This window comes from Euprymna scolopes, chromosome 24 (genome assembly GCF_053919585.1).
Source record: "Euprymna scolopes isolate OS-2025 chromosome 24, ASM5391958v1, whole genome shotgun sequence".
NCBI lineage: Eukaryota > Metazoa > Mollusca > Cephalopoda > Sepiida > Sepiolidae > Euprymna > Euprymna scolopes.
Window position 1 is genome coordinate 33775816 of NC_136505.1, and position 15422 is coordinate 33791237.

The window sequence follows — 15422 nt, forward strand, 5'->3', positions numbered from 1 at the left end:
TACAATTTTCTATATAACAATCTTCCTTTGTGTTGTGTTCGTTTCTTCTCGTCGACGTCACATTATTTTTTGTTACCGTCTATAGTTGGGAAAATCCCAACATTTCAGCCAATTTAAAAAATCTAAACTTCTTCAAACTCGAGAATCTGCACAGATTTTAGAACGGAACTCTTTATTTAATCCATGGGGGTAGCATATTCTCGTTCTATCAGCCATGAATGTGTAGAAGTCTTAGGTAATTTGCAATTGTACAAAAGACTTCTACGAGAAGTTTCTATGCAATTGTACAAAAGACTTCTACGAGAAGTTTCTATGCAATTGTACAAAAGTTTATTATGTTATTCATTGCTACCTCATTTTGACATTTGTCAAAACTAATATTAATTTAGCAATAAATTTAAAATTGAGAAACTTTATTATTTTGCTTAAGTCAAAAATTGTGAAAAACATTATTTTACTTTAGTAAAAATTGTGAGAATCTTAATTTTACTTTAGTAAAAATTGTGAGAATCTTAATTTTGCTTTAGCCAAAAATTATGAGAATTTTCATTTTACTTTAGTAAAAATTTATGAGAATCTTAATTTTGCTTTAATAAAAAATTGTGGCACAATTCATCTGACTTTAGTCAAAAATTATGAGAAACTTTATTTTGCTTTAATCAAAATTTGTGAGAATCTTTATTTTACTTTAACCCAAAATTGTGAGAATTTTCATTTTGCTTTAGTCCAAATTTGTGAAAATCTTTATTTTTGCCCTTAGTCCAGCCTATGGAGGCGATTTGGGCTACCAACTTGCAAACTAGCAAAGTCTCCTTTTCAGAAGAGTTTCTCTTATGCTAGTGGTGGTATATCTTGCACGGATGATACAGTTTAGGATTTGATAAAGCATGAGTATGTAGAATGTTGTCATTATTAAAGCTGGATGCCAACGTTTGTTTACCATTTTAAAATGAATAATCTTCAATTTGCTTTAGTCAAAAATTGTAAGAATTTTAACGTTTTTAATTATTTTCTATATTTTTAGGATATTATTTATGAGTTTCCATTTCACAGCAACAAACTAACCGAAGTGCGTGGAATTTTCATTACGTTGAATCACTTATTGGAAGACATGGTTCGAAGTGACACAAAATGGTGAGCATGACATTTTTACTGAGGTGTTTTTCTTTTTGTAATATCATATAATTTCATTAATGTATTAAGTCATTATTTCTTGGTTTGTCCACATTTTCAAAATAAATCATTAATCGAACCCAAACATATGTATTGTTACATTGATTTCATTCCCAACAAAATGTAAATCGAAAATTCTATTGTTGGTATTGGCTTCCCTGATATTTTTCTAGTCAGAATGCTTTCTAGAAAGATATCGGGGATTACAGGAGGGACTATGTGAAGGTTGCCAACATCCTAAGTGGAAATGATTTTTGTGGAACGAACTGGAACACCCAAGTCCGTGTCGTTAACCACTAGATCACCGTCACCTCCCATTTGGACTAGCATTCTGATCTTAAGTGTTATTCTCACAATGCAAGGATTCATGGCATAACAGATAATGTATTAGGTAAAATTCTTCTCAAAGTTGCAGGTTCAATCCTCTGTGTAAATGATACTAAGAATTAATGATGGGACAATTCCAATATTTTTTCCCGATTCTGATACAATTACCGATTCCGTACTAAATTCCCGATTCTGATATAACTACCGATTCCAATTCCGATTTTTTATGAATCTCTAAATATTTAACTAAAAAAATGTTATTTTGTCTTGATTACTGTAAAAACACATGTTAAATGGGCCTATATTTTCTCAAACGTAAAAACACACTTGTGAGGGGATGATCAAAAGATTTCAGTCTTACTGGAAGTTTAAATCAATAAATATTTATAATTTTATTATTACTACAAGCAGTGGAAGATGTTTCTTAAACTAAAATCAAATAAAAAAGATAATTAATGGAATCGGTTTTGGCATCGGAAAAAAAGCTCAAATTTTTCTGTTCCAATTCCGATTCTGATACGGCAAAAAGCTTGAATTTTTCCGATTCCCAATTCCGATTCCGATTAATCGTACCAACACTACTAAGAATACAATTGTGAATTACTTAAGCCATCTATTTGGTCATGGCTGATAGAATGAGAACATGCTACCCTCGTGGATTAAATAAAAGGTTCCGTTTAAAATTCTGTGTAGATTGCCAAGTTTGACAAAAAAGGTTCCTGAGTACGACAAGAAAGTCAGAGGTTAAATTGGCTGAAATAAAAAACTTGGTTTGTCTGTCACAACGACGAAAACCATCTGATCATCCTAGGAATGATGGATGAAACACGTTGGGAGTTTGTTTAAAGTGAAGTGGGTTTGCACAGAGCCAACCTCACTCTCTCATCCCAACCAGCCTGATTCAGCAGCAGGACAGGCTCAGGATAGCTAGAGGCCACGTAGGATGTAGGAGATGTTGGAAGTGTCGATGTCCTCCTACATACAGCGCCTGATATTCCCAAATAGCCACCCATCTGGTACTTGCCAGGCTCAACATTGCTTAACTTTGGTGATCTGATGAGAACCAGTGTGTCAGCATGATTATGCGATAACATTGTGAGAATAACACCCAAGACAAGAATAATCCAAATAATACATAGTTTACTTCAGTTTTATGCGGATCAGGTAAAAATGGGGGTTGAAGTCTGTTGGTAAAATCCAGATGCCTTTGTTTTTTGAGAAATTTTAACAGTATGTCTTAGAAATCTAATTTATAAAAATTACTATGTGTGTGTCTGTGTGTGTGTGTGTGTGTCTGTCTGTTAGGCTCCATTTTACGAGCTAGCATCTCCTCCGAGATGCTAGCTCGTAGAATGGTGCGAGGTAGGTCAAATGATTACATTTTTTGTGAACAGTTCTTTTATCAGTTTTTAGTCGGTAAAAATAGCTGCTAAGAGGTCAAAAGTGACAAAAATCGAAACTTGGAAAGTGTAAGTCGGTTTAAAGGGCTCTTGTATGCATGTGCAAATACACATTTATACATTATAATCGGTTCATTTGAACTATTTCTTATTCATCTGTCGATAGCTCAAATGGTAATAACTGAGGTTGGAACGCTGTATGTTTTGGTTTCGATTCTAGCTGATGCCACCCAAATCATATTTTAAAAAATTTTTGAAACCACTACTATATATTGGAAGCAATATAATAATCGAAAGAGAATTGATTCTATACTAATAAATATGAAATCTGCATAAATAAAAATATCATATTTAAGTATATTTAATGGGCGGGCAATGCCGGGCGCCCAGCTAGTTAATTAATAAATATTCCTCGAATATCAGTTTCTTTTGAGAATTTTAAAGCGTTTTTAGGGGGGCATAATATGAGCACAGTCTCTCATTTGAAAACGTTCTGCCCCCCACCCGCTATGCCATCAGGTCCCAATTGAAATGAATAGCTCTCGTCTTGGGGAAGCACCATGTTTTTACAAGCTTCTGGGACTGACCTTCACTTCTGATCTGAAATGGAACACATGCATCAAATCTGTTGCCAAGATTGCTGTAAAAATGGTCAGATCATTCTACTACTCCAGTAGATATCTCACTGCCGATGCAATCCTCTATCTGCATAAAGAGCCAAGTATTTTTACCACATCTAGGCAGAAGCTGCCTAGCACACCCTATCCTGCCTTGATTGAGTTCAAAACTGGCTTCAAAACTTGGTAGGTGATGTACTTTTTTCTTCCCTGCAACCTCTTTCCCATATAGAGACGTTGCGAGCCTATCTCTTCTCTATTGTTATTTTCATGGCAAGTGATCGCTTGAGATCCTTCCTTGTCAAACTTTCACAAAAGCACTCGACTAGCTACAACCACTATCAACAACTTCCCCCACTCTTTATCTGTGCCTAAATCTAAACGCAGATTCCATGAACAAAGCTTCTTTCCCAGAACTGCTCGCCAGTGAAACACTGTTCCATTGGTCTGCATCCCGGCCGACTGCAATATGGTAGCCTTCAAGTCTAATGTAAACAAGTTCTTGTTGAACCGTCCACTTATATAATCAAATTCTACCCAACTTACATCATTAACGATTACTACATTACCACCTTACATTCATTAACCCTTATCCTCGAGTGGCCTTCTAGTCTTGATAAGTGATGACTCCCTTGTAAAAAGAAAAAAAATTATATTTCAGATTTATATGAAATTTTATCAATAATTACTAGACGCAAATTAAGGAAGATTTCTTGAATTACAATCTCTTCTGAAGACTGATTAAGTTTTAAATTTTTGACATTTTCTAGAATCAAAATCATGTAATGGATTTTGATCAAAATTGAAATAAGGATTCTTAACATAAGGTTTATTTTTTTCCCCACATATCTTTGTTTTAATCTTTGTAAATATTGCAAAGCTGTTATTGTCTGATTATTAATAATTAATTTCACCAGTATTCGAACAAGTATTCTTTCTAGTTTGTATATAAAATATTTATTTATATCTACATTTTTGCATTTTCTTATTTTCAAACTTTTTTTTTTTACTCTGTTTCACCCCCAAACAAGACATATTGCCACTTGAAACGTAAGAGGTTACTATTTGGGATCGTGTCTAACAGGGGATTGTGGGGAGTTGAGCAGCGAGATGTTCGTTCACATTATATTTAAATTTCTGCAAGTTAGTACAGTCAGGGAAGCTGTGAGAGAATTTTTAAAATTTAGCAGTCCAAGGGAAGAAACTATTAGAGTAGAAGGGGCTTCAAATGCTTGTCAGGTTAGTCAGGAGTATGTATGTGAAGCGGTAACAAGTGCTATGAGTTGATCAGAGCAAATTCCATTAAAGTACTTGTAAAACAGGCACAGGGATGCGACATTGCGGTGATGGGACAAAGGTTGGAGCTTGTTGATAGTGTTGGACCTATTAGATTTGAGACTTTTATTTTAAACTTTGTCTAAGAGTGAGAGACTAGCGGTAGATGCACCAGCCCAGATGTGGAATGAATACTCCATGCATGGTCAAATTGTGAGTTTTCTTGCGTATTTAAATATGTGGGTCCTTCCAAAAGTAAAGCCTCCTATTTTTTAACTTAAAAAGTTAAAGAGCTACGAAGACGGGAATAGTACCATTAAAACGAGCAACAGAATTTATTTTTCTACATAGTCTATACCATTCTCAAAGCACTTTTGCCAGGAATTCAATTACGCATCTCTTTGTTCATGACTTGTTCATGATGGAAGTTGCTTTCTTAGAGTCTCACACTGTCAATACCTGCAACTGAGTGATGAAACTTTCAGGCCATGGATGCATAAATTGAGTCATCATAATGATGCAATTTACAATCCCCTTTTATCCTTTCAGGCGAAAAAAAAAAATAGGAGACATTACCTTTGGAATGCCCTTCGTAATATTGAGCTATCTGTACAACAAATGACCCCCCTCCCTTACTCATCTATTGATTATTTTCAACACTTAAATTATACTAGCAGTTGAATAGAACAAGTTTAGCTCATCACTGTTTTGGCATGAAGGATTTTTTTTATTCGCCTATTCTATTTTATAAAATGTTTATTTTTCATGTAATTTTGTTTGGTTTTTCCAGCTCCACAATCATTTACCAAAATCTCGTGATTAATGTGGCCTACCATCGAGAAGAGAATTACGTCATTCTTCTGTTGATGCCTTCTCACTTGTAAGAAAGGAATTTTCTTCTTAAATAATACACTTTGTATTCGGCTTATGAAATCCTATTGTTAATTGTAATCGATATTTATTGTCGGTTTTATTTTGATCGCTGATTGAAAAAATCTCTTGGAAGAAACAAATGTATTGAACTAACAATGTGCAATGCAAAAAAAAAAAATGCATTTTCTTTTTCTTTTCTTTTTTACTTTTCTTTTTTCAGTTTTGTTTCATTTTTTGTTACAATTTTTCTTTTTCTGTTTCTTTCCTTTTTTTTCTTTTTCAGTTTTGCTTAATTTTTTTTGCAATTTTTCTTTTTCTTTTCTTTTTTCAGTTTTATTTCATTTTTTTTACAATTTTTCTTTTTCTTTTTCCTTTTCTTTTTTTCAGTTTTGCTTTATTTTTTTTACAATTTTTCTTTTTCTATTTCCTTTTCTTTTCTTTTTTTTTTCAGTTTTGCTTTATTTTTTCGCAATTTTTCTTTCTTTCTTTTCTTGTTTCACTTTTGCTTCATGTTTTAATAATTTTTCTTTTTACCTTTCTTTTTCATTTTTGTTTCATTTTTTTCCTTTTAGAATTTTTCTTTTATTTTCATCCTTCGTCTCTTTCTTTTTTAATTTTTGATTTTCATATTTTCGTTTATCTTTCTGGTTTTACTTTTTTCTCTCTATTTTTTCTTCCATATTTTCTTTTACTTTTCTGCTTTATTTTTCTTCATTTTTGCTTATGCTTCTTTCTTTTATTGTTTTTATGTTTTTTTTTCCTTTTTCTTTTATGTTTTTTCTTTCTTTTTCTTTTCCTTTTCTTATCCTTCATTTTTTTTCTTTTAACAATTTTTATTCTTTTTCATTTTAATTTTAATTTTTGATTTTACTTTTTTCGTGTCTTTCCTTTTTTCTATTGTTCTTTGCTTTATCTATTTTTTCTTCATCTATTTTCCTTTCCTTTTTTTCTTTTCATTTCTTATCTTTTTGCTGTTTTTTTCTTTTCTCTTACATTTTTCTCTTCTCTTTTTGATACAGATATTTTCGTAAGAATATTCACAATATCACTATCTTCGTTACAATATTTTTTAAAATTATAAATTATTTGTACTTTTGGTTTTTCATATTTTTTTAATAATTTTAATAATTAATTTGTCTGGAAATAATTAATTTGTCTGGAAATCATAAATCTGTCAGCACTAAAAACTATTAAGAAAGCAATTGTATCATTTAGCTTTTCAACGAAATATTTTTTTTAATAAATTAAAAAATGTCTCATCCGTTGTTCTTTCTAAAACAATAAATATTTTTTCTTACTATAAAAGAATCCAAGTTCTCTCTAGTAGGCATTCAAACATAGTAGTATGTTATAGAAAGTCCATAGGGAACTCTCTTTCTTTCTATCTTTCTCACACAGATACGCACATGGGGTGACAGAGAGAGGGAGAGAGAGAGAGAGAGAGAGAGAAAGAGAGAGAGATAGAGAGATAGAGAGATAGATAGATAGATAGATAGAGAGAGAGAGAGAGAGAGAGAGAGAGAGAGAGAGAGAGAGAGAGACTTTCATATATAAATAGATAATAGTAACAATTGTGTTAAAATAAAATATAATGAAAAGAATACATTTTCAAGTGTGTATTGAAAGAAGTACATAATAGTAAGTTATAGTAAGACTACACCCGAGACTGTCACTACAACTGCGACAACGGAAGAGTCCGTATTTTCCTGAAATAAAGTAAATTACCACCACGCAATAACCGCACCCCCTCACTGTAGCAGTGCCTTTTTTTTTTAAGGGTAATTTAAAGAGAGTAAAAAGTGGGGCTTGTATTGATTTTTCGGCATAAGCAATATTTCTGGCAAAAGGGGAAGAATTGCTGTTTTCTGGATTAGAATCTATCCATGTAGCACTTAGTATTGGATAGTTTAAAAAAAATTTTTTTACCTTGAAGTGATATTTCAATTTTAGCTCCTTGCATCAAGTGGCTTCATGTCTTGTCTGAAGGGATATCCATAAAAATCCGCGTATGACATGAAGATTTCCGAGATTGACAAGAAGCATCTGAAAAATGAGAGAGGTTATATCGGCGGAAACGGTGTGAGAATAATATTCAAGATGTGAACAATAGTTAGACGAATCGAAATGATACAAATTGTAGCAAAGTCCGTTATTATATTACCAATAACCCAGTACAACAATAACAAATGAAAATTTGCTAGTCAATTGATTTGTCAGCATAAATTTTATTTGAGTTTGACTTTTAAAATAACCAACAACCTAATTTTATATGATGAAATAAAGTGATTATACAAATAAGTAAACAAGTAAATAAACGTTTTCATCATATAAAAAAAAAAGAAAAAGAAAAAAAGAATTATGTGATAAAAATATTTCATTAAACCTAGTAACTTAAAATACTGCATTTTATAGCCATCGTTTTTCCATAATGTATTAGGGTAGACAGGTGCTATCTGCTTCATCGTTTTCATGAATGAAATTAGTTTTCTCAATGAAGATAATTACTACGGTAATTTAATTTTTTCATTATGTATTTTTCATAATCAGATTTCCTCTCGCTGGATGTATCTTGATTAGTGTTATAGACTTGTTAGGCATACGACGTGGAAAGAAAGATGGAAGATAACCTCCATTTCTTTCTTTCTTTCTTCCTTTCTTTCGTTTTTTCTTTCTGTCTGTCTTTATTCTAAGTTATGGCCAATACAAACCGGAAATGACTGATTAGAACAACCTCGGGTCAAATCGGTCTGCAGGATATCTGACACCATTCTGGCAGGCCGCTTAAATTATTGGGGTGCTGGTTCTTCATCAGGTGGCTTATAATTTGATTATTTTGCCTTTTGAAATTTTAATGTTACTGATTTAACCTACAGCACCCTACTGACTTGTTTTGTTATAAACTGTGTGTGCATATAAACATATACCTTTCATGGAAGACTATATATATATATATATATATATATATATATATATATATATATATATATATATATATATATATATATATATATATATATATATATATATGTTATAAGGTAAAATTAAAAGCCAAGAACAATGCGAGATTTTTTTTTATATAGAGTAAAATTAAATGAAAACAAAAGAAATAAATTTCTTTTTTTTGTTATTTGTTTTTTCTTTTTCACACAAATTTTAACTCTAAACAACAGTAATTTTTTTTTCTGTTGTATTCAATGGTGTTATAAATCTCAATATATTTCAGACCTATTAGTCCTTTTTCAAGAGAAGACAGCGGTGTCTTCTCTTGAAAAAGGACTAATAGGTCTGAAATATATTGAGATTTATAACACCATTGAATACAACAGAAACAAAAAAAAAATTACTGTTGTTTAGAGTTAAAATTGGTGTGAAAAAGAAAAAACAAACAACAAAAAAAAGAAATTTATTTCTTTTGTTTTCATTTAATTTTACTCTATATATAAAAAAAATCTCGCATTGTTCTTGGCTTTTAATTTTACCTTATAATTTTCTTCAACAATGCTTCAAGCAAACTACAATCTACTTATATATATATATATATATATATATATATATATATATATATATATAAGCCTGAAGAATCCTAGAGTGGATGAAACGCGGAATATTCTGTGTAGCTTAATTGCCATATATATATTTTATAACTTACTAACTAGCTCTACCTACGTATTGAGCACTGTTGAAGTAAATACTTAAAGTTTACGCATAATGTTATACTTTCGTATATTAAATTTATGTGAGTAAATGAAGTAGTTATATATATATGTAGTCTGTTTGTTATACAAACATCATTGGTTACATATGTGCATACATGTTTCAGTGGAATCCCAATTCAAAGAGACCACTTCATCAAATTAAAAAAGAGCGATATTAAGACGAAAATCAAGATTACATCCGTTTTTATAAGATATTCGCGTGTGATTAACGACCTGAAAGAAAGTGGGGTGTATACTTTGTGAATGTGAGCAGTAGGGGCTTTGGAGGAAGGTGTGATAAAAGAAGGGAGTAGGGGTGGGGTAGAAGGAAGAGAGGGAATTATGATCTCGTGTGGTTGCATTGCTGCAGCGAGGAGGTATTAGTATTATTTTAACTTGACAGTTGTTTATTGACTTAAGTTTTCACTTTGATCTGAAGTAATATCGCCGTTACTTTATGGTTGTTTTCTCTTTCCTGGTGGCGACTTCATTATTCATCTATTTTATTGATAAGCTTTATTCATTTTATTCTTCGCTTTTTTATCCGTTCATTTGTTTCTCGTTTCAATTTATTTATTTATTTGTTTATTTATTTCTTTATTTATAAGATGTAAGATATATGACCTATAAGAATTGGGATTCCACTGAAGCATGTATGAACATATATAACCAATAATGTTTGTATAATAAACAGAATATATAATAGCTCTATCCTTAATTGAGCACTCTTAATAATCACGCGGGTTTCATTGGATTTATCTCTAGGAAACAAGATGGTGTATATATATATATATATATATATATATATATATATATATATATATATATATATATATATACGTATGGAGTCAGAGATAGCTTCATAGCAATGTTTGAATCTGCTGATCGCTATAATCGTAACTCCCTGAATGAAAACACTAGTGTCTGTAGATATAAAAAAAATAATGGTAATAATAATAATAATAATAATAATAATAATAATAATAATATATATATATATATATATATATATATATATATATATATATATATATATATTAGCATGTCCAATGTTGCGACCATGTAACTTGTAAATTTGCTTATATATATATATATATATATATATATATATATATATATATATATATATATATATATATATATATATATATATATAAAGATTTTTATGGGTACATAATTTTATAATAATTTTAAAGAACACCGAACGTAGTGCCATAATTAATTCTGAGTTTTTTTTTGTAGGTTTATGACCATTAAAAGAAACTTTCAAAAAGACACTTCTAAAGTATATTTCTCCTAAGCCTACATTAGATAAAGAGGATAAACAAGGGGTGGGGCAAATAAAAAAAAACCTATCTAGACGTCTTTCAGCCAACCCTTTTTCAAGATACACGTTGGCAGAGGGGGAGAAAACATCGTTTAAAAACGTGGTCAAACGACCATAAATTAACAACGAGGATAAAAAACATATATAGGGAATAGGGGAAAAAAAGACAGAGAAACAATCTCAGCAAATACCAATAAGTTCTAACTTATGGGTATACTCTCTTTGCTTACACAGATATTGTTGACGAAAATTAATGTATACAGCCTCGAGAATTTTTAAGTGTATTCTCGAGCGCGCTGTGTGTAAAACCGAGAGAGTTTCATCTGTGTATTCTTCAGTGCAAATGTGACACTGTAATAAATGTTCACCAATGGCCGACCTATGAGTTGGTAAACGCCCGGATGTTGGCCATTTTTTTTTGTGCCTATGTATCGAAGGGGGGACATGTTGGGAAATTCTAACCTCCAAACGTTGAATGGTATGCCCCACGTAGTCAGCTTCACACTGACCTTTAAATCGATAAACAACCATATTATATTGAGTGATACCATCCTTTCGAAAGGAGGGGAAAGCATTTCTCGTTCCAAACACCGTTCGGGCCTTCGTTGCAAAATAGCAACGTGAAACGGCTGTAACAGTTTTATGCGAAAACTCCTGGCTTTTGACACCAATCCACGGGAGTTTCACAAATATGGGACATTTTTGAGGGCCCACAAACGTTCCACCTTTAAACGTCAAGATTTTATCCCTCATACATTATTTAATTATGTGTAAAGAATAACCATTAGCCAAAAGGATCTTAGTTATGCTTTGGAGTTCCGCATCTAGTTTAATACTAGAGAAAATCAACAAAGATCCGGTATGTGTTTCACTACTAGCATATATAGAAAACCCACATTTACAGTGCAATACATTAGCTGGGTTTCGTTCTCCCCTAAAATCAGAAAATTAAATCTGATTAAAACTTTAGTGCATCGGGCTTTGTTGATCTGTTCTATATATGAAATAATAACATTCCAAATTCTAAATATTTGCCGAAGCAGTACACAACAGTCTCCACAAGAGCCGAATGAATTTATTCACGAAAATTGCCAAAGCAGTTTACGAAAAGGAAACAAGTTAATTAACAAACTAAACATGAAACAAGTCCTGGAAATTGCCGAAGCAGTTTACAAAAACAAAAAAAAAACATATGCTAAAGAATAAATAGAAAGATTATTTTAACATCCTAAATTATCTCTTGCAAAATATACGAATGGAAGACATCTCGGTATAGATCATCACAGACACACCATCTAATCGCCTGACACAAGTAAGGACATCCTACATGTAAAATATTATATAAAAAATACATATGTTTTATATATATATATATATATATTGTATGCAAAATCCGATCCCGCATTTTGCTAATTCCTACCCTCTGATGAGAAGGAAAGTATTTCTTCGAAACTCCGTGGATTAAGGACTATCCACTTATCAAGTGTTTCCTTTTCAGATTAAATATGTTTTTAACTCTTTTTCAAAGTGTTTTTTTAACATGTTTTATTAACTGTTTGCTCCTATATATATATATATATATATATATATATATATATATATATATATATATATATATATATATATATAGTAAGTTATAAAATATATATGCAACTTAAGCTACAGAGAATATTCCGCGTTTCATCCATGCTAGGACTCATCAGGCTTATTACGAAACTCCGTGGATTAAGGACTATCCACTTATCAAGTGTTTCCTTTTCAGATTAAATATGTTTTTAACTCTTTTTCGAAGTGTTTTTTAACATGTTTTATTAACTGTTTGCTCATATATATATATATATATATATATATATATATATATATATATATATATATATGCATATATATATATATATATATATATATATATATATATATATATATATATATATATATATATATATATATATATAAGTGATGGTTGTGCGGTTCCAACGAGAGAAAAAATATTTAAAAGAGTGTAGCCATCAACAATTGTAGGTTTTTCAGACTTTTATCATTTTTTAATATTTTGAAATATTTTTATAACACGTTTCAAGCCTTGTTCAGCTCTCTTCAGATATTTATATAAAAATATTTTTTTATTTTTTTTTAGTTAAAAGTTTGGAATTTCTTTTTGGAAAACATTTTATCTCTGACAACACACACACGCACACACACGCACACACACACACACACACACACACACACACACACACACACACACACACACACACACACATACACGCGCGCGCGCGCGTGTGTGTGTTGGTAGCGATAAAATGTTTTCCAAAAAGAAATTCCAAACTTTTAACTAAAAAAAACTTTATATAAAAATATCTATCCATTTATATAGTGTTTCCTTTTCAGATTAAATATGTTTTTAACTCATTTCAAAGTGTTTTATAACATATTTTATTAACTGTTTGTTCATATATATATATATATATATATATATATATATATATATATATATATATATATATATATATATATATATAATATGATTATACATACACACACACGAATTGGATCAATAAAAGTGACACTGTATAGCTGGTTTCACTATTATATCTTAAACTGCTTCAGCTTGAGTCTATCCGTTACATTCTTGTGTTGTTCTGCCTTTTATAAACCTGAATTTCTTTTTAAATCTAATACATCAACTGTGCTTCACGAAACATTACTCTAAAAAATATAATAACCTTTGATCGGTAAACTGATCTCATATAATTTACTTTATTATATTTATGAAAAAAAAACATGGCTTAAAAGATAATTGTTAAATTTACAAAAATTATAGAATGAGGTGGAAAGTTCTGGAAATTTGGGGTGGCTTATTGTCATCCAAACTCTAAGGAACACCATCGATTATTATCAGTGAGCAATCTCTTATGATGTCTGAGAACTCCTAGTGAGTACAAATACTACTATTAATAATAATAATCTAATATATAAAAGGCTATATGTCTGTCTGTCTGTCTGTCTCCATATTTTCAAAACTCTATCTTTTAAAAAAAAATTTTTTACATAGGCATCACCACTTATCAAGGTGAAGAGGCCACCCGAGGATAAGGGTTAAAGAGTGTGCAGTAGAAATTGAACAACAATATAGTAACCGTTAGTAAAGGAGATTCGATAAATTTGTTAACTTATATGGAACGGCTCATCAAAAACTTGTTTACGTTAGACTTGAAGACAACCATATTGTAGTCAGCTGGAAAGCAGAAAAACGGAAGACAATTCCACAGGCGTGCAGTTCTAAAAAAGAAGCTTTGCTCATGTAATCGACGGTTTAGGCACAGATAAAGAGTGGAAACTAAGAGTTTGAAACTAAAAGTCGTAGTGGCCCTCAAATGATTGGATATTTTACGGACCATTCTTTTATGTGGTTTTAGCCGGTTAAAGTAATTTTTAAGGGGTCAAAAATGGGCCAAATTTAAAAAAAAATCGTTATACACTTGGTACATTCATCTTAGTTTATTTTTAATTTTTAATTTTTAATCAGTTTATAATGATGAACCCCAAATACTTTTTTTTTACTTTAAAAATCACGACTTTATAATAATATATACGAAATCTAGACAAATTAAAATATTATACTTAAGCATATTTTACGCCCGGGCAAAGCCGCCCTCCCTCAGTAAGATAATAAAATGTATAGTGGCACCACACAAAATAGTCGAGGAGGATCTAAGAAGATGGAAAGATCGAGGAGAGAAAGCTACACTTGTGAATCACTGATTTGTTTTGGACAATTTTTTTTTTTTTTAAATTTTCGAAGAGCTTCTTTGAAGGGGAGACAATTAAAAACGACCTTATCTGAAAATGTCAAAGTTTCGCATGACTTTTAGGTAAAAACAAAGCAACTGCATTAAAGTAATACAATGATATAAAGAAAACGTAAAATAAAACATTAATCAAATGAACTTATATTGAATTAAAGTAAAATTAAGAAAAATCTGTTTTTTCAAAAAAGAAAAAAACAAAACAAAAAAAAAACAAAAAACAATCACACCCATAACAGAAATAACTGTTCAAAACTATTTATAAATTTTAAAAGTCATCCATTTTCACATAATGACAAACTTCATTCATTTAAGAATTTCCTAAAATTTTTTTAATTGAATAAATGTTCAGATGATTAATGTTTTATATTTTGTATTATTGGTTCACCGACTTAGTCGGATTTGGACCTTAGAATTCACCCTCGTCCGTTTGTTCCCCAAATTCTCAATAACCACTCATTACATTTTTCTGAAATTTTGCATGAAGTTACAACTACCCAAGGGAGGAAATGTAACATACTCGGATCTTTTTTATAAAAATTCTGGTTGCGACGCCAGGGAATCAAAAAGGGTCAAAATGGCCAAAAATAGCACTTTTTGGAACATAGAATCTTTTCCGACAATTAGATTTTGCTGAAAATTATTCAAAAGCATGACCACATGGATATACATCTGAAAGCGTAATATTTGATCCTGGGAAAATTCTGGGGCTTGAGCCCCAGTGTGTTTTAGGGGTGAAAAATACAACTTTTGGGGCTAATTTTTATTTTCTCCTAAAATTCATACTTTTGTCTAAATAGGGGTTTTAAATGGTACCGAATTAAAAATAAATAAGGCATCGTTTGTCATGAAACAGTGTCATTTGACTGTTTTAGTCCAATGTTTTACATCAGTCCAGGGGTTTAAATGGGCAAAATAGGTAACAGTTC

The 15422-nt window shown here is 30.8% G+C and overlaps 1 protein-coding gene across 2 annotated transcripts in view; it reads left to right on the forward strand.

Annotated features, from left to right (window-relative positions):
* LOC145246653 (protein inturned-like) overlaps window positions 1-15422 on the forward strand; it is a 223613-nt gene that overhangs the window by 52727 nt on the left and 155464 nt on the right. For both annotated transcript variants that reach the window (XM_080108361.1, XM_080108360.1), the window contains exons 5-6: window positions 1025-1134; window positions 5583-5672. In XM_080108361.1, the coding sequence (XP_079964487.1) occupies window positions 1025-1134; window positions 5583-5672 (200 nt within the window). The remainder of the gene's footprint in view (window positions 1-1024; window positions 1135-5582; window positions 5673-15422) is intronic.